At 37.6% G+C, this 24,158-nt stretch overlaps 1 protein-coding gene across 1 annotated transcript in view; it reads right to left on the bottom strand.

Annotated features, from left to right (window-relative positions):
- The window catches only part of MGAT4A (alpha-1,3-mannosyl-glycoprotein 4-beta-N-acetylglucosaminyltransferase A), a 98,631-nt gene that overhangs the window by 19,552 nt on the left and 54,921 nt on the right, over positions 1-24,158 (bottom strand). Inside the window, exons 4-7 of the mRNA XM_065890786.1 lie at positions 20,177-20,310; positions 3,429-3,475; positions 2,532-2,645; positions 710-785 (exon numbers count right to left, since the gene is read on the bottom strand). Of these exons, the coding sequence (XP_065746858.1) occupies positions 710-785; positions 2,532-2,645; positions 3,429-3,475; positions 20,177-20,310 (371 nt within the window). The remainder of the gene's footprint in view (positions 1-709; positions 786-2,531; positions 2,646-3,428; positions 3,476-20,176; positions 20,311-24,158) is intronic.

The raw sequence follows: 24,158 nt of genomic DNA, 5'->3' as shown, positions 1-24,158 counted from the left end.
GTCTGCCCTCAAGAAGTCCACCTTCCCATGTGATGTCAGCCTCTTTTCTTCCTTCTCTCCCTCCCCAGCCCCTGCCAACAGCTGCTTAATCATGTCCTTCCTGTTCAGGGACCAGGGCTGCTTCTTGCCACTCTCATCCAAACATCCACCCAGGAAAGGATCTAATAAACTTTTTATACTGGAAAAAAAAAATAATTGACAGGCTTCGTGTGCCATATACCTCTCAGGGGTATTTGCATTTTGAACAAGGGATAAAGACGTTTGGTTAAAGAAGTGAAATTCCAGTGGTGAAATTTAAGCTTAAAGGTTTGAAAGAAACAAGAGCTTCCTAGAATTATTTAAGTTGCTGCCTACCTGGCTAACTTAAAACCCTTATCATGATGGACTTACTGTTTTAGCCATGCTGCTAAAAGTTGCACCATTAGAACTAAATGTCAACTTTACTATCTTCAGTACAAATGAAAATGTATTGAAGTGCACGAAACAACTATTTACCATAAGACCACCAAAATAATCATGAACTAAACCAGCGAGTGGAACTGCAGAGCCCATGTTCTCAGTGACGTGATCAACCCTTCTGCTCTGGCATACTGTTATGATATTATATTTTAGAGGGTTTATGCTTTCAAAACTTCGTTTTCATGAAAATATACCCTTCATATTACTTTTCCTTTAAAAGTGTGAAAAAAAAAACCAAACACACACTTACCTGGATGTAATATGTGCCCTTTTCCTGAGCATACATCATTAGAAAACAATAATCGAGGTTTTGCTTTGTTCTCCATCTGAAATAAAAATTTTCAAAAAAAGTTAGGGACTTCCCTGGTGGCTCAGTGGTTAAGAATCCACCTGCCAATGCAGGGGACACGGACTTTATCCCTGGCCCGGGAAGATCCCATATGCAGCTGAGCAACTAAGACTGTGTGCCACAACTACTGAGTCTGCGCTCTAGAGCCCGAGAGCCACAACTACTGAGCCTGCGTGCTGTAACTACTGAGGCCCACACGCCTAGAGCCCGTGCTCCACAACAAGAGAAGCCAGTGCAATGAGAAGATCGCGCACCGCAATGAAGAGTAGCCCCCGCTCGCCACAACTAGAGAAAGTCTGTACGCAGCAACGAAGACCCAACGCAGCCAAAAAAAAAATAAAAATAAGTTAGGAATCAGACTCAAAGTTAGCAAAATAAGGTTAGATGTATACTATTTTATAATATATAAAATATTTTATAATATATACATATGCAATATATACATCACATATTGTATACATGACATTATATATATACCCAATGTATAGTTATGTATTAGAAAGATAGATAGATAAATAGATGGATGGATATCACACATATAGGATATAATCACTTAGGAGAGAGTGAATGAGAATTCACTCTTCTCTAATGAAGGCTTTATCGAAATATATTCTCAAAAACACTAATCCTCAAGGTGTCCTGAGGAAAAAAGGAGTCTAATGTCAAGGAAGTTTGGGAAGAACACATATTCCTCTTCTAGAGACGTATTAGTAATATTAGAGGCATTTAAACATTCAGCAGTAAATACATTTGTTGAAAAAAAGTTTTTAATCCAATATTTTCCAAATTTTCTTGACCACAGCCCCCTTTTCCAGTAATATCTTAATGTCTCTAGAAACTAGTGCTTCACATACAGGTAAAAATGCTTTAAAAACCCAAAACATCATATTACAATTTACAATATGAGAGCCTTTTGGTGAATTCTCGGCAGGCTACAGAAACACACTGACCAATGTGAAAAAGAGAAGTGGTTTTTCTAAAAGCCAGTTTTAAAAAAAAGCACACAATAAGATAAAAGCTTTGAACCACTAAGTAAACTTCTCCAGAAAATACCTTACAAGCTGATATGAATTTATTGAGTCTATCCAGAGTATTTTTCAAACAAATTCGATCCTAAATTTTTAAAATAACATCATATTTATTGAGAGATAATTAACTAATTATAGGGACAAATCTGTTTTTGTGACAAATTAACAACTCAAGAAATACAATAAATCTCTTCCCAACACAGTGTTTTTGTCCCTTTTTCTGGTTATAGGCAATCCCAAAATAATGCCAATATCCCTTAGCTTACTTTGTCTTTAATAACAACACAAGGAAAGTTTCCCTTTCAACTTTAGAGATTCAGAGATAAATAAATTCAATTGACTAATGATTTTATTGCAATACAATTGTGCACAAGAGTATTATTATTTTTATCACTTTTATTGGATCTGTTCTCATTTATGTTACGTACAGACATGAGATTTCTGTCTGGACTAACTTTTGAGTTATACTCAATATACTCTTAAGAAAAGTTATAACAACACAGAGCAGCACGGTTATAAAATTCATTAGATCTACCAAATTCAACCTCTCATCAGAAACTCCACAGACTTTCCAATAAAATAATCAAAAAGTCATTAGCTCTCAACTAATTAGCTCAACCCTAAAATGAGTTAAGCTTCGATAAACAAGGATGACATTTATTACCTATTATACTCACAAGGGTGCACAGGCTTACCTTATTCTTTCTTTAGAATCTCCAAATGTCTCCTTTAAGTTTGTCAAGTCAGGATAATAGCTTTCAGGAGGTGATATTATTTCCACCAAGCCAGAACTGATTTCTTTAGAAAATCTATCATGAGAAAGGTTGGCTGAGTTATTTAAGTTCCGTGGGATTTTATATCTTAACGATCAACTTATATGTATAACATAAAAATACATTTAAAAAAATCTCTGGTTTTAGCATATTGATAGACAAAGGTAGAGCCACATTATCTTAAACAAGGACCTTTGCTTCTCTTTTGTCTTTCCTTTTAAAGTAAAAGATATGTCTTTTGGGGGCAACAAGAGATACATTTCAATGAAGAAATCCGTATCAGGACTAATTTCATGATACTGCTCTTAAAACTACAAAGGCAATATTATAAAAACTAATGGTATCTGCAACTTACTAAGCTGTCCATCTGTTATCTGCTATGCGCCCCACTCACAATAAACTGTTAATAAACCTTTGCAGATTTTTAGACATAGTTTAGCACTGAGGTTTGAAACTGCTACCTGACTAGCTGCCCTGACAGCAGAAATTTTTTTTCTTGCTAAACAGAGGGTGAAAGATTTAAGTGATCTCATATGACTCTCTATTCACTGTCTTCAAGATAAAAATTGTTGTTTGGTAGTGTTACATATATATGACATTCAAGTCTTTTCCAAAACGAAATACACCAATGTATCCCATCAGATAACTTGATATATATACACATACTTTATGATAACATAAAAGACCAATGATAGGTGGTCCAGTGAACACTGAACTCCACAGAAAAAAATGAACTGTAAAAGGTGTTTTCTTTTAGCAAAAAGCCAAGAGATAATAGTAAATAAAATACTTTCATTTCCATAATTAAGAAGAACTTACTCTTTCTCCAGGTTGGCTACAACACCATTTACATAATCAATATCTGTCTGGGAGAGAAAAAAACAATTATACCAACATTCATGTTTTTATATTTTTACCTTTATATTTTATTTAACTTTTAATTCTGAACTCAAAATTAAATAAATGATTAAAACATTCATCGAAAACATGAAATTTTCAGACAACTTATGGGATTTGCACTTCTGTATTCTACTGTATTGCACTGCTATATATCGCTGAGTACTAACCAATACGATAAGCAGATTCTTAAGTTTTTATTGTTTTCAATTGTCTATGTTCAATTCAGTAGAAAAAAGTGATCACGGAAACTATTTCTACTTCTTCTGCAACATCCAAACGGTAAGTAGTGAATAAATAACAGATGCAGAACGCTATAGGGAAAGATTTTTCCACTTGGAATCATAAAACCACGGTTCCAGATTTGCCTCTCTAGCTACTGGCCTGTACAATCTAAAGAAAGTCACTCTCTGAGCCTCAGTTTTCTATCCTATTTAAAGAAAAAGGGCGGGGGGAGGTTTGGGAGGAAATAATACCTCAGACACTATGACATTACATGATAAAGCTATGTAATAAAAAGCAGTGTTATTCTGTATTACTGTTATTTTATTAGTAAGCTGATAATGAGAACCCAAGTCAAGAGTACTTTAATCAGTCAGAAAAAAACGTTTATCAAACCTGTGAACTTCTAAATTATACATACAAGTGGAGAGCCAATACTCCCGACTAATTTTAACTACAGTGACAACTTAAAATGCTCAACTGTTAGAAAGAATCAACGATATCTCTAGTACAATCTATGTTATAAAGACTGCGAAAACACTTAATACTTGAGGAAGATAAGCTTTATCTTTTTGGTTTGTTTTAACACTGGAAATTACAAAACTACTGGATTATAAAAAGTTGTTTTAGAGGAGGCTTTTTGGAAAAGTATTTTAACTTTAATTTCTGTTAATTGAAAGTAATTCCTATTTTAATTGTTAAAGATGTAGGAGTGAGACAACTTATTAAGATCATATCCTTCAAACTCTTAAAGAACTACGGAAACACAGCTCAAAACCCTCCGTCCTTCCCCTACGTAAACCCAAACACATCCTACCATTCATCAGGCTATGATTTTAGAGAACATAATCAAGTCTGGTTTATATAACCTTTAATGAGTTTAGTAATACCTGAAATTCAATTTGATAAGCATTTATTGAGAGCTAGTGATTTGCCTAGCCAAGGAAACAAGAATACAGATGAACAAGTCCAGCTCCCTGTCCAGTAAGCTATCCAAGACGGCGGCCAAGAAGAATAAGCTTATGTGAACATAGATCTATTATGTAATGTATAATAAAATTTATGAAATGCAAAGTGATCCATACCTAAAACTACACATAATCGTTATGTTGCATGCTAACTGACGCAACTAGCAAAAGATTCACTTAAGCGATGGTAACTGGTGTCACCATTATATACCAGAAGTGATCCTACCTGCTATCAGCCAAGGGAGTGGTTGTGGGGCTCCTCTAAAGAAAGTAAACATGTAACTGGCCTGGAAACACACAGCCAGGCCAGTCTTCGTCCCCATTCAGGCCTCTACTTGCCTCTCCCCAACTCTTAAATGTTGGCCATAAGACAGGAAGTCTCTGAGATGTTGGGGGCTTCACTGCTTTAAATTAAAAGAACGCTTTTTCCTGAAATCTTTTTTAAAGGTCTGTGGAGACTTTTTAAAAGGTACTATTTTTGTTTTTATTTCCATTTCTCTAGGAGGTGGGTCAAAAAGGATCTTGCTATGATTTATGTCCTAGAGTGTTCTGCCTATGTTTTCCTCTAAGAGTTTGATAGTGTCTGGCCTTACATTTAGGTCTTTAATCCATTTTGAGTTTATCTTTGTGTATGGTGTTAGGGAGCGTTCTAATTTCATTCTTTTACGTGTAGCTGTCGAGTTTTCCCAGCACCACAAAAATAAAAAAAATGGGACCTAATGAAACTTAAAAGCTTTTGCACAGCAAAGGAAACCATAAACAAGACAAAAAGACAACCCTCAGAATGGGAGAAAGTATTTGCAAATGAAGCAACTGACAAAGGATTAATCTCCAAAATTTACAAGCTGCTCATGCAGCTCAATATCAAAAAACAACCCAATCCAAAACTGGGCAGAAGACCTAAATAGACATTTTTCCAAAGAAGATATACAGATTGCCAACAAACACATGAAAGGATGCTCAACATCACTAATCATTAGAGAAATGCAAATCAAAACTACAATGAGATATCATCTCACACTGGTCAGAATGGCCATCATCAAAAAATCTACAAACAAGCAATGTCAGAGAGGGTGTGGAGAAAAGGGAAGCTCTTGCACTGTTGGTGGGAATGTAAATTGATGCAGCCACTGTGGAGAACAGTATGGAGGTTCCTTAAAAAACTAAAAATAGAACTACCATACGAGCCAGCAATCCCACTACTGGGCATATACCCTGAGAAAACCATAATTCAAAAAGAGTCATGTACCACAATGTTCATTGCAGCTCTATTTACAATAGCCAGGACATGGAAGCAACCTAAGTGTCCATCAACAGATGAATGGATAAAGAAGATGTGACACATATATACAATGGAATATAACTCAGCAATAAAAAGAAATGAAACTGAGTTATTTGTAGTGAGGTGGACGGACCTAGAGTCTGTCATACAGAGTGAAGTATGTCAGAAAGAGAAAAACAAACACCGTATGCTAACACATATATATGGAATCTAAAAAAAAAAAAAGTTCTGAAGAACCTAGGGGCAGGATAGGAATAAAGACACAGACATAGAGAATGGACTTGAGGACATGGGGAGGGGGAAGTGTAAGCTGGGACGAAGTGAGAGAGTGGCATGGTCATATATACACTACCAAACGTAAAATAGATACCTGGTGGGAAGCAGCCGCATAGCACAGGGAGATCAGCTCGGTGCTTTGTGACCACCTAGAGGGGTGGGATAGGGAGGGTGGGAGTCGCAAGAGGGAAGAGATATGGGGATATATGTATATGTATAACTGATTCACTTTGTTATAAAGCAGAAACTAACACACCATTGTAAAGCAGTTATACTCCAATAACGATGTTAAAAAAAAAACAGGTAATATTGTCCTCCAATTCTGAGAACATATCTGTGAATCTATAAATGAGATATGTATATTCTTAGGGTATGTGAGTGATAATGATTGGGACAGGTGGGAAAAAGAGTAGACATACATAGCAAAAGAAGAAAGAGTATTCCTCCCAACCCCCGGAGAAAGCGTCTTCTTCATGGTTAACTAAAATTAAAATTTTTAAATTAAAACTAAAGGATTTATTAATACATACTGCAACATGGATGAACCTTGAAAACACTGTGCTAAGTGAAAGAAGCCAGTCACAAAGGACCACACATTTCATAACTGCACTTATATAAAATGTCCAGTATTTAAAAAATACCTATTGAGACAGAAAGTAGATTAGTGGTTGTCTAGGGCTGGAGGGAGAGCAGTATTAATGGGTAATGGCTAAGGGGTTCAGAAATTTCTCTTTGAGGTGATGAAAATCTTTCAGAAATTGATTAAGATGATGCCTACAGAACTCTGGCTTTAAATAGGTGAGTTGTATGTTATGTGAATTCCAAAAAAAAAATAAATAAATAATCAAAAACAAAAACTAAGAAATAGAAAAAAGTTAAATGTAAAAAAAAAACGTATTTCAGATTGCGCATACAGAACTATGGGTCAAGCAGCTTCTCTTAGGGATGTATAAGGAAAAGTTTAAGAAGCATAAAAGCAGGTTCAAGTAAGTCACTAATACTGACACCAATTCATCATCATAGAGTCATACACACGTAACAATTCATCAACATATACACTTGGCTTAAGAATCAATTTTACCAGTAGTGTATAAGTTAGATGAAATGACAGTAATAAATTCCAATCTTTACTCTAAATCAATAATTTATAAAGTCCAACTGGAAAAGAAATAATTCTTTGCCAAATGTCACGGCAGTCAGGAAACTGTAACAAAGTCATATGATTTCAGGGAAACTTTCAATTAAGATCAATATATAAAATAACACATCACTGTTGAATATGCTATAGCTGTTGTGTTCAGTAATACTGCAAAGAACAAATAAGTGAAATAGAAATCTGAGTGAAAAGATACTTTTAGAAATAAATCATAGAAATTTATTTCTAATGGCCCAAAGAATAAAACAGAAAGAGGCAACCTCCTATGAAAGGTAAACAAATGTTACAAATGTCAGAAACTTTAAAACAGTTACCAGTTGTAAGACAGTTACCCAGATGAAAAAGGAAGAAATTTTAAGCACTAGATCAAAAAAGAACATAAAATTAAGAGGACTGAATTTTAAATAACTTGAAGGTAAAAACTGATTTTTAAAAATGTCCTTTATATGTAAATTTACTATCTTCTTTCCAATCATTTCATTCCACAAATATTTACTTGGTGTCTACACCATAATTGGGGATATTTATATCCGTATCATATCCATATCATCAAGCTCTGAGTTTAGATTAGCAAATAAAATAGACAAGATGTCTGCCTTGTGAAATTTAAAATTTGTGGAAGTTGCAGTCCATAAAGAAAGCCAAAATTTATATATATATATATATATATATATATATTTATAATTGAATATTTATTAAGTGCTATATAACTAGTATGCAATAATAGAGGAAAGGAAGCAACCTATTTAAACAGGATAGTCAAAGAAAGTCTGAAGATTTGACATCTGAGCCCAAATCTGATACATATTTCTATTCAAATCGACAAAAATAAACAGAAAATACTAAAAGGAATATTGTAAATTAATTCATATGTTAATTAGGGCTTTGCCTTTGCCCTTAGACAGGGTATGTGCAAGATAATCCACTGGAACAGATCATAGCGTAAAACTTTCTATTTTGTATATATTTTAGAGGGTATAATATGCTATTATTATAACATGTACAGACTGGGGGGAAATTGCAGATTTCAATGCGATGCTGAGCAGGAAAGCTGGGCTTGCACTGCTGTACTGGAAAAGACAAGTCCTGGTGAGACAGGAAGGTTGAATTAACCAAACAGGCCACCAAGTGGTCACTGGAAATAGGCCATAAAAATAAGGATGGGGCTTCCCTGGTGGCGCAGTGGTTGAGAGTCTGCCTGCTGATGCCGGGGACACGGGTTCGTGCCCTGGTCCGGGAAGATCCCACATGCCGTGGAGCGGCTGGGCCCGTGAGCCATGGCCGCTGAGCCTGTGCGTCCAGAGCCTGTGCTCCGCAACGGGAGAGGCCACAACAGTGAGAGGCCTGTGTACCGCAAATAATAATAATAAGGATGATATCCACCGCCTTTGCTGGTTATCTTCTAAATAACCTCTGATGGCTTTATATCACTCGGTTGATAGCTCTGTTCCAAGTCTTCCCTATCCTTGTTCCTAGGGGCTAGATTTTCTTCTAGTTATGGGTCACTTTTTTTTTGGGCTCCTTGGCATACTGGTTAACAATAACACTTTTTTATTTGATACTGGATGTTACAAACGGACACTGCTGAGTGTCTTGATTTTGCTGTCTTCTTTTAGCAAGCGCTGAGCTTTATCCCAGCAGACAGTTATTTGTGGATCAGTTGATCCTTAAAGGCCTCTAAGCTTTGCTGGGGTGGGTTGAGAATAACCACTTCAAGGGTGACCACTTCTTTGGCGTCTCTACTGAACGCCCTGGGTTATCACCAGGGGCTTACCGTTCTGGATGGTCAACCTCATCCTACATGAGCAGAGGGATATGGTCAGGTTACAGCTCCCTGATCATCCTTTTTCCAAACCTGTGGAGCTTCACCCTGTGTATGTGGGTCCCCACCCAACAAAGACTCAAAGGCACCATCATTTTCTGTTCAGCGTCTCTGTTCTGCAATTTCCAGCTGCTCTCTTCGGGATTCCCCTTCCTGCAACGTGATCTGGAAATATCTCCAGGCAGAAAGATGGGACAATCGTGGTGCTCATTTCTCTCTCTCAGGGAATCACATCCTGCACAGCCTGCTGTCCACTGTCTGAGAACAACTAGATGGTATATTTTGTCTAGCTTTTTAATTGCTTATAGCACGAAGGTAAGTCCAGTCCTTATTAACTCCATCATGGCTAGAAGCAGACGTCTTTTTTTTTTTTTGCGGTACACGGGCCTCTCACTGCTGTAGCCTCTCCCATTGCGGAGCACAGCCTCCGGATGCACAGGCTCAGTGGCCATGGCTCACAGGCCCAGCCGCTCCGCGGTATGTGGGATCTTCCCAGACCGGAACACGAACCCATGTCCCCTGCATCGGCAGGTGGACTCTCAACCACTGCGCCACCAGGGAAGCCCGAGAGGTCATTTTTATATAACAAAGAACCAATGAGAATTCCAGAAAGAGAATGTGTACAAGTGACAAATGAAAAGGACTAAAATGACAGGCCTGTGCCAGAATGGAGCTGGCAGCTCATAATAAATTTTGTGTCCCTAGGGGTCCAAGGAAAAGCTATTCCTATACACCTCGTGCTTGGTTTTAAGGTTCTATAAATTCAGCGCAGATGTACAACAAAGGCTAACAAATACCGCAGTTAGCTTGTAGTTTCTAAAACAGTCAAGCTGTTCAAAGATAAAAGTAAGAAAGTGGAAGTGAAAAGGACACACAAGTGAAAAAAAGAAACCTACTTCTTCATTTTCAGTATATCTCTCATAGCCTTTCTTCCTTTCCTTCTCCTAACAGTCAGCTGAGGCTACAGCAACAGTTCTCAAACTTCTGTGATCAGAACCCAATCAGTTCAAAATATGTTCCTAGTTTGATGACTTCTCACCACCTCCAAGCCTAGCCTGGATTATTACAAGTTTTCTAAGTAGCCTCCTCACTTCTGCCCTTTCCAAAGCAGCCACTGTGATCCTTTTAAAAAGATGAGTTATACCAAAAATGCATAACTGCAATCTAATCATGAGAAAACATCAGACAGACCTAAATTGAGACATTCTACAAAATAACTGACTAGTACTCATGAAAAGTCTCCTAGTTCATGAAACACAAGAAAAGACTGAGGAGCTGTCAAAGATAGGAGGAAACTGGACTTCCTGGGTGGCACAACGGTTAAGAATCCGCCTGCCAATGCAGGGGACACGGGTTCGATCCCTGGTCTGGGAAGATCCCACATGCCGCGGAGCAACTAAGCCTGTGCGCCACAACTACTTAGCCCGCGCTCTAGAGCCCGCGAGCCACAACTACTGAGCCCGCGTGCCGCAACTACTGAACTCCGCGCGCCTAGAGCCTGTGCTCCGCAACAAGAGAAGCCACCGCAGTGAGAAGCCCGCGCACCGCAACGAAGAGTGGCCCCCGCTCGCCACAACTAGAGAAAGCCCGTGCGCAGCAACGAAGACCCAACACAGCCAAAAATAAATAAATAAATATTTTTTTAAAAAGGAGGAAATTAAGGAATCAGAACAACTAAATGTGGTGTGATATTTTGGATTGTACACTGGAACAGACGACCTTAGGTGGAAAAACGTGGAATGTGAATAATGTCTACAGTTTGGCTAATAGTATTATATTAATGTTCATTCCCTGGTCTTGATTATTTGGCTACATAAGTTGTTAACATTAGAGCAGTGAAGGGAATACTCTGCATTACTTCTGCAACTTTTCGGTAAATCTAAGTTATTTCAAAATAAAGTTTTTTAAAGTGCCTTCAAAGAACAAAAAACATTAAGTCAAGTGTCTTCTCTACTTGAAACCCTCAAATGGCTTTCCAGATTAGCAGTTCACAAGACAGACCCACTCCCTGTTTTCATAAAGTAAAATTTTATTGGAACACAACCCCACCCTTTCATTTACGTGTTGTTTCTGGTGTTTTCGGGGCTACTACAGCAGAGTTGAACAGTTGCAACGGAGACTGTGTGGCCTGCAAAGCCTGAAATGTGTCATGTGGCCCTTTACAAAAAAACTTTGCCACAGTTTCCTGACTGAGAGTAAAAGCAAAGTTCTCATGATGGCCTGTAGTGTGCTCAGTGATCTGGCCCAACCTACTCCTCCTCTGCCGACCTCCTACTGCTAAGCCCCTCACCTTTTCTGCTCCAGCCACACAGGCGTTTCCTTGCTGTTTCACAAAATGTGCCCAGCAATGCTCTCACGTGAGGGCCTTGGCACGTGCTGTTAGTCTGCTTGGACTGTGCAACTGTTGCACCCTTCAGGTCTTTGCCCAAATGTCCTGACCACTCTGATAAACCATCCCTTGGCAACCCTGTACTCCCTTCCTTATGTACTCTGATTTATTCTCCATAGCATTCTCTACCATCTAACACATCACACATTTGTTTTTTATCTGTCCTTCTCTACAATGTAAGCTTCAGGGGGTAGAGGCTTTTATTAGATGATATGGCTAACACCGCTGCGTCAGTAAGTATTTGTTGAATTACAAGCAAGTTTTATAAGATATTATATATACATATACATGTGTGTGTATATATATATATATATATATATATACACTTTCTTCCTGACTGGCATTTCTGTGATTTATAACCAATGCATAAGTAAACATCTTAAAATCTACCTTCTAAAAAAATTACAGGCCAAAAATACTACTGAAGCACCAAGACAGTAATCTGTGATTTAAAATCAAGAATAGAAACAACTAATAACTAGACAGATAATCAGTAAGTCTGCAGAAGACTTGAACAACACTATCAACCAACTTGACCTAACAGGCATCTATAAAACACTCCTCTCGACAACAGCAGAATCCATTCTTTTTAAACCACATGGAACCTCATCAGGGTAGACCATACACGTCCATAAATAAGTATTTATAAATTTTAAAGGTCTGAAATCATGCAAAGTTTATTCTCTGACTACAGTGGAGCTGAATTAGAAATCAAACAAGAGAAGGAAGTTTGGGAAATACACAAATAGATAAAAATTAAACAACACATTTCTAAATAAACCATGAGTAAAAGAAGTAATTACAAGGGGATTTAGAAAGTATTTTGATCTGAATGAAAATTAAAACTTGACATACCAAAATGTATGGGAAGCAGCTAAACTGGTACTCAGAAGGGAGAGTTAGAGCTCTAAACTGCCTATATTAGGAAAAGAAACTCTCTAACCAATTATCCAAGTGTTCACCTTAAAAATATAGAAAAAGAAAAGTAAACCAAACTAAGAGTAAGCAAAAGGAAGGAAATAGTAAAGAGTGGAAATGAATGACATAGAAAAATAGAGGAATGATAAACAAGGTCCTACCATATAGCACAGGAAACTATATTTAATATTCTCAGATAAACCATAATGGAAAAACATATGAAAAAAATGTATATATATATAACTGAGTCACTTTGCTGTACAGCAGTAATTAACACATTGTAATTCAACTACAGATCAATAAAAAAAATAAATAAATAATGAAAAATAGAGAAATGATAAAGTTAACAAAACTAGACGTTGCTTCTTTTTTTTCTTTTTTTGTGGTATGCGGGCCTCTCACTGCCGCGGCCCCTCCCATTGCGGAGCACAGGCTCCAGACACGCAGGCTCAGCGGCCATGGCTCATGGGCCCAGCCGCTCCGCGGCATGTGGGATCTTCCCAGACCGGGGCACGAACCCGTGTCCCCTGCATCGGCAGGCGGACTCTCAACCACTGCGCCACCAGGGAAGCCCTAGAAGTTGGTTCTTTGACAAGATCCAAAAAAAATGATAATCAACTGAATAGTATCACCAGCAGTTTTTCTACTTTACCTGACGGCCAGCCAGCTGGAGCTGAAAGACCTAAAAGATCTCACTGGGGGAGCGAGTGGGGAAGAGAAAGAAAGGAAAGTGGCGGTAGGGGTAGGAAGAATGAAGACAGGAGACTGCTGTCTAGCAAATTAACCTTGAGGAACTATTGGACTCTCAGCCATGTGCATATATAACTAATAAATATTTTTTTCAAAAGGAAAGACAAGGGTACAGAAAAAAATATTCCTGTGTAATGCCAGACTACAAGTTAAGGGCACGATCCACTGTCTAATGGATTTTTAAAAGATTTTTAATATCCTTCAGTACTTTCCTCACTTTAGTTCAACGAGTAAAAGAATACTTAGAATGAAATCTGTTCTTTTGCCTCTATTAAGAAAGATGAGAAAAAGGTAAGTATGAGAGTTTGAGAAAACGTAAGTACAGAGAGGACGACTGTACTTCTCAGGGGCTTTGGGGTGGAAAAGGGTTCCAAAGCATTCAGGTAACTAACCCCTGCCTGAAAGCACCACTAAAGGGTCTAACCAGAAAGGACTAAACCACTCATACAGAGTTCACCCAGGAACACAGCACTGACATTACACACAAGCACCAATGAGAAACAGTTACAAAACTGCAAACTCCATTTTCAGTAAAACCAAAATTAATAACCAAAATTCTCAAACTCAAAAGGAATCCAGTTTGGTTCCAATAACCCGAGGTAATGTGCAGAACCGTGCAGAGCAGTTATAGTTGCAGGAAGCAGCCCGACTCTGTAGCAGCTACAAAGACATGGTCTGATCAAGGAAAAAAACAAAACACATACACACACACACACACAGTTAGTCTGGAACACTACCCTGTCCCTCCTTCAATGATGATTCATAAAAAAGGAACCAACACAGCAACTACAGATAAACATAAGAAAAAAAGGAGAGCTTCAACAAAAGCTATGAACAAAAACAACAAAAGCTACACTTGACAGCAACAAAACAGGTGAGAAATTGTGACCAAATATTTCCTCAGTAATTGAAAAGAAAAAACACCCCATTGAAGCAGTTGCTGTGGTGAAGCAATTCCAGAGAGCAGAAATGATTGTAATAATTTTAAAATACACATGGAAATGCAAAAGATCTAAAATATCTAAAGCAATCTTGAAAAGAACAAAGTTGGAGGACTTAATCCTACCTATCTTCAATACTTCAAAGCTATAGTAATCAAGATAGTGAGGAATTTGCAGAAGGATCAATGCACAGATTAATGGAACAGAACAGAAAAAAGACCCACATTTATAGGGTCACTGGATTTTCAACAAAAGCACCAAAGCAATCCAATGGGGAAAGGAAAGTGTTTCAATAACTGGTTATGGGAGAAAATGACACCTATATAAAAAACAGTGAACTTTAACATGACCAAAAATTAACTTGAGATAGATCACAGACCTAATGCACAAGTTAAAACATGAAGCTTTCAGAGAAGAAAATCTTTATGATTTGGGGGTAAGCAAGGGTTTCTCAGGTCATGGAAAGCAAGAGTCATAAAAGGCAATATTGACAAATTAGACTTCATCAAAATTAAAAACTTCTGCTCGCCAAGACAAGGCAAAAACATGAATAGACTTCCACAGGTTGGGAGAAAATATTCACAAATCACATATTTGACAAAAGAATGGTATCCAGTATACACAAAGAACTCTGAAAAACTCAACACCACCACCACACAATTTTTTTTAAACGGGCAGAGTTTTGAAGACATTTTACAATAGAAAATAAAATGGATTAATGATGGATAGAGATGCGATAAATGAAAGTACTAAAACATTGGTAGAATCTAGGTAGGATGTAAACAGGTATTTACTGTAAAATTCTTTCAATTTTGTTGTATGTCTTAAAATTTTCATAATAAAAAATACCATTCAAAAGTCCTTTCTTGAACTTAAAGAAGACTTGACTCTGTACCTAAAGAACATATCCTGTGCCAGGGAAAAGTGATCTACAATGGTTAAAATCAAGACACAGTATCCCCAAATTACTAGGCTTTAAAGATAAAAAAAGAATCTTTTGGGCAACCAGGCAAAATATGGATTTCTTACAGGAAAAAACAAGGAAGATGGAGGGTCATCTGGCTAGCTTCAGCAATAGCACTATGCCATTCCCCCATCCTCTGGAAAAAAAAAAAAAAAAGGGAAAAGAAAGAAAAGGAAATGTAACTGATGGTTTCTATACCCAAGCAAATATAAAGAGGCAGAAGATAATTTTTTTTTTTTGCGGTACGCAGGCCTCTCACTGTTGTGACCTCCCCCGTTGTGGAGCACAGGCTCCGGACGCGCAGGCTCAGCGGCCATGGCTTACGGGCCCAGCCGCTCCGCGCAAGTGGGATCTTCCCGGACCGGGGCACAAACCCGTGTCCCCTGCATCGGCAGGCGGACTCTCAACCACTGCGCCACCAGGGAAGCCCCATCAACATAATCTAGGTGTTACGGTTTAGGCAAAATTCTGGCTGAAACCCACTTCAAAAACTCATTTCGTCTCTTTCTTTCACTTCGAATAGTATTTAGTCATCTACCCCTATACCTCCATGTTGATTGCCTGTGGCAGTTATCTAGCAATTCAGGTATTTCTGAAGATACAACCTGTATCGGTCAGGATCTCAGCTGCAACGGACAGAAACTGACTCACGCAGAAGAGTCAGAAAAGCGATTTACTGGAAAATGATTGGTTAGAACTTATAGAAGAACCTCCCGTTAGGCTGAGGAAGCAGGCTAGGAAGGTGGCAGAAATAACCCCGGACCACAGCCAAAAATCAGAGAATGCTCCTTAATGCCACAGCCTGCAAAGCCCTCACCATCAGTCCTCGATGCTCTGGACACTGCCCCTGTGGCCCCTGGAGACGACACCACCACCACTATCACCAGAATGGACTGTCCACAACCCCTGCTTCCTTAGAAAATATATTTCTGCTGGCGTACAGAAATATAAACTGATCCTGTATCCAGCCACCTTGATAAACTTCCCTATTATTTCTAACAATCTGTCTGTTTTAGAGGGGGTTTTCTGTGTCATCTGAAAACAATGAAGCTCCATTCAAAGTCCAGGAAAGGAATACCCACATGGCTGAGCCCAGGTCACATGCCTGAAAACTGGTTGAGCAAATATCTGGCATTTTTAGTTTCCATAGTGAGAGGAAGACACTCCTTCCCACCAAGCTTCATAAAATGGGGAATTCTCCAGATACAAGAATGGGACAGAAAAAACAATTTTTGGTAAAATTCAGAGAACACTGTAGGAAAACATTCTATCAGAAGTGATCATGACAGAAATAACAGAAATAATTATATAAAATAAGAAGAAACATTATAAATTAATAATCAAATATATAACATAAAAAATAAGGAGGCATACAGACAACCAAGGATCATTAGGATACAAAAATAATCGTTATATTCTAAGTAAAAGTAAACACAAGAATGATACAATCTTAAAATGTGGACACCACACTTGGATTATCCCATGGATCCTTCAGGGCTGGTGGAATTCATTCCTCTCCATTCCTCCTGCAATTCCAGAATACAGTCAGTGAACTTTAAATAATGCATCAACGGCCAACTGTTGAAAACCTTGAATGTCCTGTAAATGTCTCATCATAGAAGACCAGTGGACCCCTAAAGGAAAAGTCATCAGAGAGGAGCGAAGAACCAGAAACACAGCAAATAATTACTTTTCTGTCTCTCTCCTCTCCTCCCTGAGGGTAATCTTATGGTTCTCCCTTCAAAGAAAAAAAAAAAAAAAATACAAAGAACAGAAACTCAAACAAGAATGAAGAGACTATGATCTCCTTTACTGTCTATGTGTATTCTTGTCCAGTTTTTTCATTCTTAATTTTCTCCTCACATGTTAAAGTGGACCTGAGGTAATTCATACTTTTATAAAAGCTCAAAATATTTGCAAAAGATAAATTACTTTGGCCTATTTACTCTAGATGAATTTCAAGTGGGAGAGTGGGGAGAGTTTCATAAAAGGGATGAGCTGGGGCCCGAAGGAGGAATAAGAAAGAGAAAGGAAGAGGCAATGTTTCGGGCTGAGGAATAACACAAACAGAACTGAGAACATCCAAGGTCTATCCAATGAGCTGAGAGCAGAATGACTACAGCCCAGACCTACTACCACTATGATGTAAAGAGCCTTTAATAAACAGACGGGAAACCTGGAAGAGAAGCAGTTTGGGGAAACCAGACTAATTTAGTTATGGACAGATTAAGAGTTGCCCATGAAATACTTCAAATAATGTTATCAAGTAGGCAGTTAGAAATAAGAGACTTGGGAAGAGGCTAGAGATCTAGATTAGGAACCATCCCACACGTAGATCACGGTCAAAGCCGCAGAACAGGCACTTGGGACTAGTGTTAAATGAGCCCCAAGCTACCAGACACTTAGGTGAAAACTCCTAATCAAACGTAGAACCAAATGTGGTGAGTAATAATTTCAGATTGCCTAAAGGCAATGCAATGAATTCTGTAAACTAATTCTTCTGTTCAGAATAGATTTTCTTTCAAGTATTGAAATTCTATATAGACACATATACAAACACTGCAGTTCAGGAGAGGAGTCACACTGCTGACCCCTGGGCCGCATTTTCAGTTTACAGTCTCTCCGTGCACGACCTCACTGCATCTCCCTGCAGCAGCGCGGAGCTCACAGGGCTCAATGGCACTGTTCTCCTTTTAGACATGAACAAACTGAGGCTGAAAGAGAAAACGACCTGCTCAAGTGGCAGAATCCAGACCCTGAACACCGGTCCTGTGACTCCAAACCCAGTGTTATTACATCTGAGTGATCAGAGAAACGGATACAGCAAGAGGGTCTTGAATCTTCACGCAGCTCATCTCTGTCTATAGGCTGAATACTATTTTCCAAGTGCGTAAGGAGGATTTTTCATTTTGTAGTTTTTAAATTTTAAGGCTTTTTTTCTTATAAAAATCAATACACACTCATTGCAAAAAAAAAGTTGTAATTTTACAAAACTGTATGGTATCTCCCCAAAATCTCAACTCTCAAGGTATCTGCTACGAATAGTTTCAAGGCTATTCCACAAGACCATTTTCTCTATTTAATTTATCAATGCACATTGGGAGCTGTATAAATGTGCCATGTGCTGGAATATATTTACATACTTGCAAATGTTTCCACTGGATCGATTTTTAGAAGGAGAATGCTGGGTCACAGAGGAAACTTACATTTTAACAGCTATTGCCAAACTGCTTTCCAAAGAGGCAGTACCCATTTCTACTGACATACAATATGTGACTGACAAATCTGATTACTTAAAATGTAAAATTTCTACAACAAACAAAAAACATCATAAACGAAGTTCATGAAAAAAACAAACTGAACAAAAGAGTTAATTAAAGAGTTAATGTCAAAGAGTTAATTCCTCTCATATATGAAATTTCTTACAAATAAAAAATTACAAATAAAAAAATGAGCAAAGCCTATAAAAATAAGTATAAAAATAAGTATAAAATAAAATAAAAATTAAAAAATTAAATAAAAGTATAAATACAAATGGTCAAAATATATATAAACCAACATTTAATCCCATTCAGTAAACAAATCCAAATTAAACAAAAGCAATGTATTATTTTTACCCATCAAATTGGCCAAAATAAATTTAAAGACTAATATACCTTGCAGAGCATGGGGACAGGGAACCAAGCTCTCTCGCAGACTGCTGGAAAAAGGATATTAATGGCTCAACTTCTGCAGAGCGTCTTGCCCAGGTGTGAACATTTAATGTATGTGGACTCTACCCAGCAATTCCACTTTTAGGAATTGATCCCGCATCAGTAACCAGACAAGTGCACAACCATTTACTTACAGTAATGTTCAATACAATGCTGAAAAGAATAGCAAAAGTGTGGAAACAGTCTCAATTGGTCTGCCTATCAGAAATTAAATAAAGTATGATAAAACCATACAATAGAATGTAATATAGGCGTAACAATGATGGTGTGACAACTTCATTTTACCATGGGAAAATGTCCATGATATTAAACAAAATACAGAACAATTCCATTTATATATATGTATACAGCCATAAGAGAAATTTCTTAAGATATATATATTTCAGAATAGCAATAGTAGCTATATCTACATGGAGGAATTACAGGTAATTTTTCAATATGTATTTCTGTAATTGTTTTGAACGATATACATGTGTTTACTTTTTATATTAAAGAAGACACAAGAACATTTTCATTTAAAAAAAAAAAAAAAGACAGGAAACACTGAAAAGTTGGGAATCAGTGGGCCAGAACCAGATGAGGTTAAAATCTTCTCACATTCCGAAATTCTATATAATAATTAAGGAAATATTTACTCTAGGGTGCTTTTTCATCATTAAAAAAAACCTCCTCAAGATTTATTCTTTCCCCATATCTTTTTATTTTAACATCTTTATTGGGGTATAATCCCCATATCTTTTGAGGAGACTAAAATATAAGCAATATAATAATTATAATTAACATGATATTTGACTTTTTAAATAATAATGGGGCTGCATCTTGGGAGTACAGAGAAGGGGTAGAGAGAATAAAGAGATGATAAAACCCCAGCCTACACTAAACCTTTCTCAGGTTTCAAAACTCCCAAAGAACATCAATGCAAATCTCCAAATTCAGGTCTTTTTTTATAAAAAAGGTTTATAAAAGCATTATTCAAAATATGGTTTCAGGGGCTTCCCTGGTGGCGCAGTGGTTGAGAGTCTGCCTGCCGATGCAAGGGACACAGGTTCGTGCCCCGGTCCGGGAAGATCCCACATGCCGCGGAGCGGCTGGGCCCGTGAGCCATGGCCGTTGAGCCTGCGCGTCCAGAGCCTGTGCTCCGCAACGGGAGAGGCCACAACAGTGAGAAGCCCATGTACCGCAAAAACAAACAAACAAACAAACAAAAAATATGGTTTCAACTCTTACAGATTATATGTGGTAAAAAAAGAGCAACAATTAAATAATTACCTCTCCTATGAAGACAACTATAACACAGTCCAGCTTCTCTTCAGGATACAGATTATCAATAAGGGAATGAAGAGTTTCTATGAGGTAAGATTTAACTTCTCTCTTCACTGTGGGAACTCCCATTACTATTGAAACTGAAACAAAATAATGATAGGAATTATATTAAAAGATTTTGCAAAGACAATGCAGAAAAACACCACTGTTTTACAAGTATTATACCCTCTCAAATTGATAGAAATAATTGGAGGATCAAAATATACTACATTGAAAGAAAGAAAAATAATCAAAGAATGTGGGGCACACCTATTATACAGTAATTCTTTTCCACATGGCTTCTCCATAAGAAAGGAAATCATGCCAAAGAACTGATAAAGATGAAAGACATTAAACCACACGTTAAGAATGAATGATGGTAAAGTATAAACAACAGATTTTATTATACAACTAAAACTTAGAAACATTAAACACATCTTAAAAATTAAAGTCTCACATGTCATATATAAGATGTCTTAAGGAGGACACAACATCACTTCTGTGGTTTTCTTCCCAAATTCATAACCTCAATCTAACCATGAAGAAATGTCAGACAAATCCAAATTAAGGGGACACTCCCCAAAGATCAGGAAAGACAGAGAAAGGATGAGGAACTGTCCCCAACTGGAGAAGATTAAGGGGACATGACAATTACATGAAATATGGGATCCTGAGTCAGATCCTGGAACAGATTAAATAATAATGATAATAAAATGACAAACTCTAAGATCTAAGGTTAACAGCATAGCATCAATGTTAATTTCTTGGTTTTGGTCATTGTATAATAGCTATATAAGGTGTGAACATTTACGGAAACTGGGTGAGGTATATGGAAACTGTGTACTATTCATGCAACTTTTTTTAAGTCTAAAATTACAGTCAGTTCTACTATAATGCTTGTTTTGAAATGCAAATTGTTCCTACATGATTAATACATTAGAAAACAATTTGAGCATGAAGTCAATTTCACATTTGCTTTTATGCAATTTCTCCCCTGGGACAAACACTCACTAGGTGAACACAGAGAATGGTACCCATTTGAACTGAGTTCAGAATACTGAACCAAGCCATGGAGAAATACCCAAAATGCACAGCTGCCTCAGTTCACTGCATGCTGTGAACCACAGCTATCTACACCTGGTGTTACAACTTTCTGCCAGATTTCAGTCAATCCGCTTTGCACCACTTCACAAAAAGCTTCCAAGCTGCAGTCCTTCTGAAGCCCACTTTAACAAGCAAACCTCAAGTCTTTTTCAAGGTAGAATACCATATTTATTGTATTTATGCATTTCTCCATCATTTAATACGTGCAAAATTGTGCCACTGCTTTTATTAGCTTATCTTTTCTTGATGTGTAACTGACAAAGCTTTTGAGTGTTGTGATCTTAACCCCATTTTTCTCCTTTTATTGCACAATTTTGCATAGCACAGTAATATTTAGGAACACATCTGTTATATTAGAGTACTTCAGTTAGTTTTTAAATGTAATATCTTTAAAAGTTTTAGGGACTTCCCTGGTGGTACAGTGGTTGACACTCCGTGCTTCCACTGCACGAGGCACGGGTTCAATCCCTGGTCGGGGAACTAAGATCCCGCATGCTGTGCAGCGTGGCCAAAAAATTTTTTAAATAAAAACATAAAATAAAAAAGTCTTAGTATCCTAAGTGTTACAGATCAGTAGAGAAGTATTTTGCAAAAGTTAAAATTAAGCCTTAATTATGTAACAGTTTATTGGAGATACTACAAAACACTTAAGAGGTCACAGAATTCTAAAGTTAGAAGGAAGTGTAAAGATCACGGATCCATGATTCTACCACCATGATTCTGCAGTTCTGAGGTCCAAATAGCTTAAGGGAGTCCCCCAAGTTTCCATACCACATTCCTCTCTTCCATTTTGGGATGAAAAGTTTCCAAGGGCTCAAAAAAAAGATTTACTATATTTGTTCTGAACATGTGCATTGAACACTTATTAAATGCAAGGCATTATTTTAGGTGTTAGGAATATAACAGCATAGATAAGGTCCCTGCCGTCACGGGACCTTTCTGACATTCTACAAGAGGGAAAAAGATAAATAATTTTAGAGGGTGATATGTAGTATATGAATTAAAACATGGCAATATTAGAAAGAGTGGTGGGGGGGAAGAGGAAGTACCTCTACAGACAGTGCAGTCATGGAAAGACTCTCTGATATCAACTGAGCTGGTACTTAATGATGAGAAAGAGAAGAGAAAGAAGATGAGGAAACAGCTAGGCGCTGAAGAGAGGATGATCTGAACAGTCAAGCAATAGCAAGAACAGAATGTCTCTAAAGCAGAATCAGCCTAGATTCAGAGGAATTAGTTAGGGATCTGATCACATATACCCTTAAATTTAGTTTTAATTCTGAGGGCAAGAGAAAGGCACTGTAAGGTTGTAAGCAGGGGAGTGACAACATCCGATTTGTAATTTTAAAAGATTACCAAATTTTATGGAGAATAGACATAAAAGCGTTAACAAGTATAAAAGTATTTTGGAGAGATCAGTTAGGAAGTTACTGCAGTAATTTAAGGAAAAGATGTGGTTTGAATTAGGATGTTTGAAGTTGGAGATGAGTGAGCAGATCTGGGATCCACTGTGGAGACCCTCACCAATGGGGCTTATGGCTGGCAGAGATAAGGGAAGGGGAGGGTCGAGGATGACCTGAGTAAGTGGACATGGGACCTTCTACTGAGAATAACACACCTGAGGGGGAAAGGGCTCCCAAGCAAGATTTCTGTTTTGACCATGTTACTCTGAGATGCCTAGAGACAGGATGAGTAACCCCGGAAGCAAATTTCCATATACTTTAATCTACCTCAGAATTTTAAAATATTTAGAATATACATTAAAAGAGTATAAACTATGCTATGAAGCATTTCTATGAAATGTTAATGCATATGAAGTTCAAAAACTTTGTTCACAGAAAAAGCAAAATCCATGCTGACTCTAGTTTATGCAAAGAAAAACAGCATAAAGTAATAATGCAAATTCTCTATTCCCTACTAGTCTTAAGTTGTTCTGTTTCTGTTTTAAGTTTAGATGGCATGTTTAGAGAAGAAGCCACTTCTCCCAAATAGACTGTTTTGGAGCTGAAATTTAAATTCTTTAGTTTAAACCAAGGCACTCAAGGACTCCAAAAGCACTAAAAAGGAAAGTACTAATTTCGGCTAAATCTACAGAATTAGAGTATCCATGCTAGGGGTAATGCACAAAATACCACAAAAAAAGACAGCTTTTCCTGCCTTCTGGGCATGTTGTAAGGTCCCTTTAGGTTGCGGAGCTGGGGGGAGGGGATGTGACTAGTAACAGGGCTTCCCTGGTGGCACAGTGGTTGAGAGTCCTCCGGCCGATGCAGGGGACGTGGGTTCGTGCCCCGGTCCGGGAAGATCCCACATGCCACGGAGAGGCTGGGCCCGTGAGCCATGGCCGCTGAGCCTGCGCGTCCGGAGCCAGGGCTCCGTAATGGGAGAGGCCACGACAGTGAGAGGCCCGCGTACCGCAAAAAAAATAAAAATAAAAAAAAAATAAATTAATTAAAAAAAAAAACTGTTTCAGCTTAATAAGAATGTTAACCACTGAAAAGCTGGTTGACCAAGATTATATTATATTTATGATGGATAAAGTCATAAACAAATGGGCTAGAATAGCATCTTCAAAAAAGAAAGAGAACGTCACGTTCATAAAATAAGAAGAGCTGACTATAAAAGAACTTACTAGAGACCTTGGAAGTTTTAAATAACTAAAAATACTTCTGCTTCCTTTTCATTTGCTTCTTATTCATGAGGAAATAGTCTGAACCAAAAAATGCATGAAATGGCAAAGGCAACTTACCCAAATAGTTATTATTAAAGGAAGAGACACACTATCAACTTCAGAAATAATTAATGATCAATGTTCTAAAGAACATAATTTGAAACATACTACATATCT

This window comes from Phocoena phocoena, chromosome 14 (assembly GCF_963924675.1).
Source record: "Phocoena phocoena chromosome 14, mPhoPho1.1, whole genome shotgun sequence".
NCBI classification, from domain to species: domain Eukaryota; kingdom Metazoa; phylum Chordata; class Mammalia; order Artiodactyla; family Phocoenidae; genus Phocoena; species Phocoena phocoena.
This window is presented reverse-complemented; position numbering and strand designations above follow the sequence as displayed.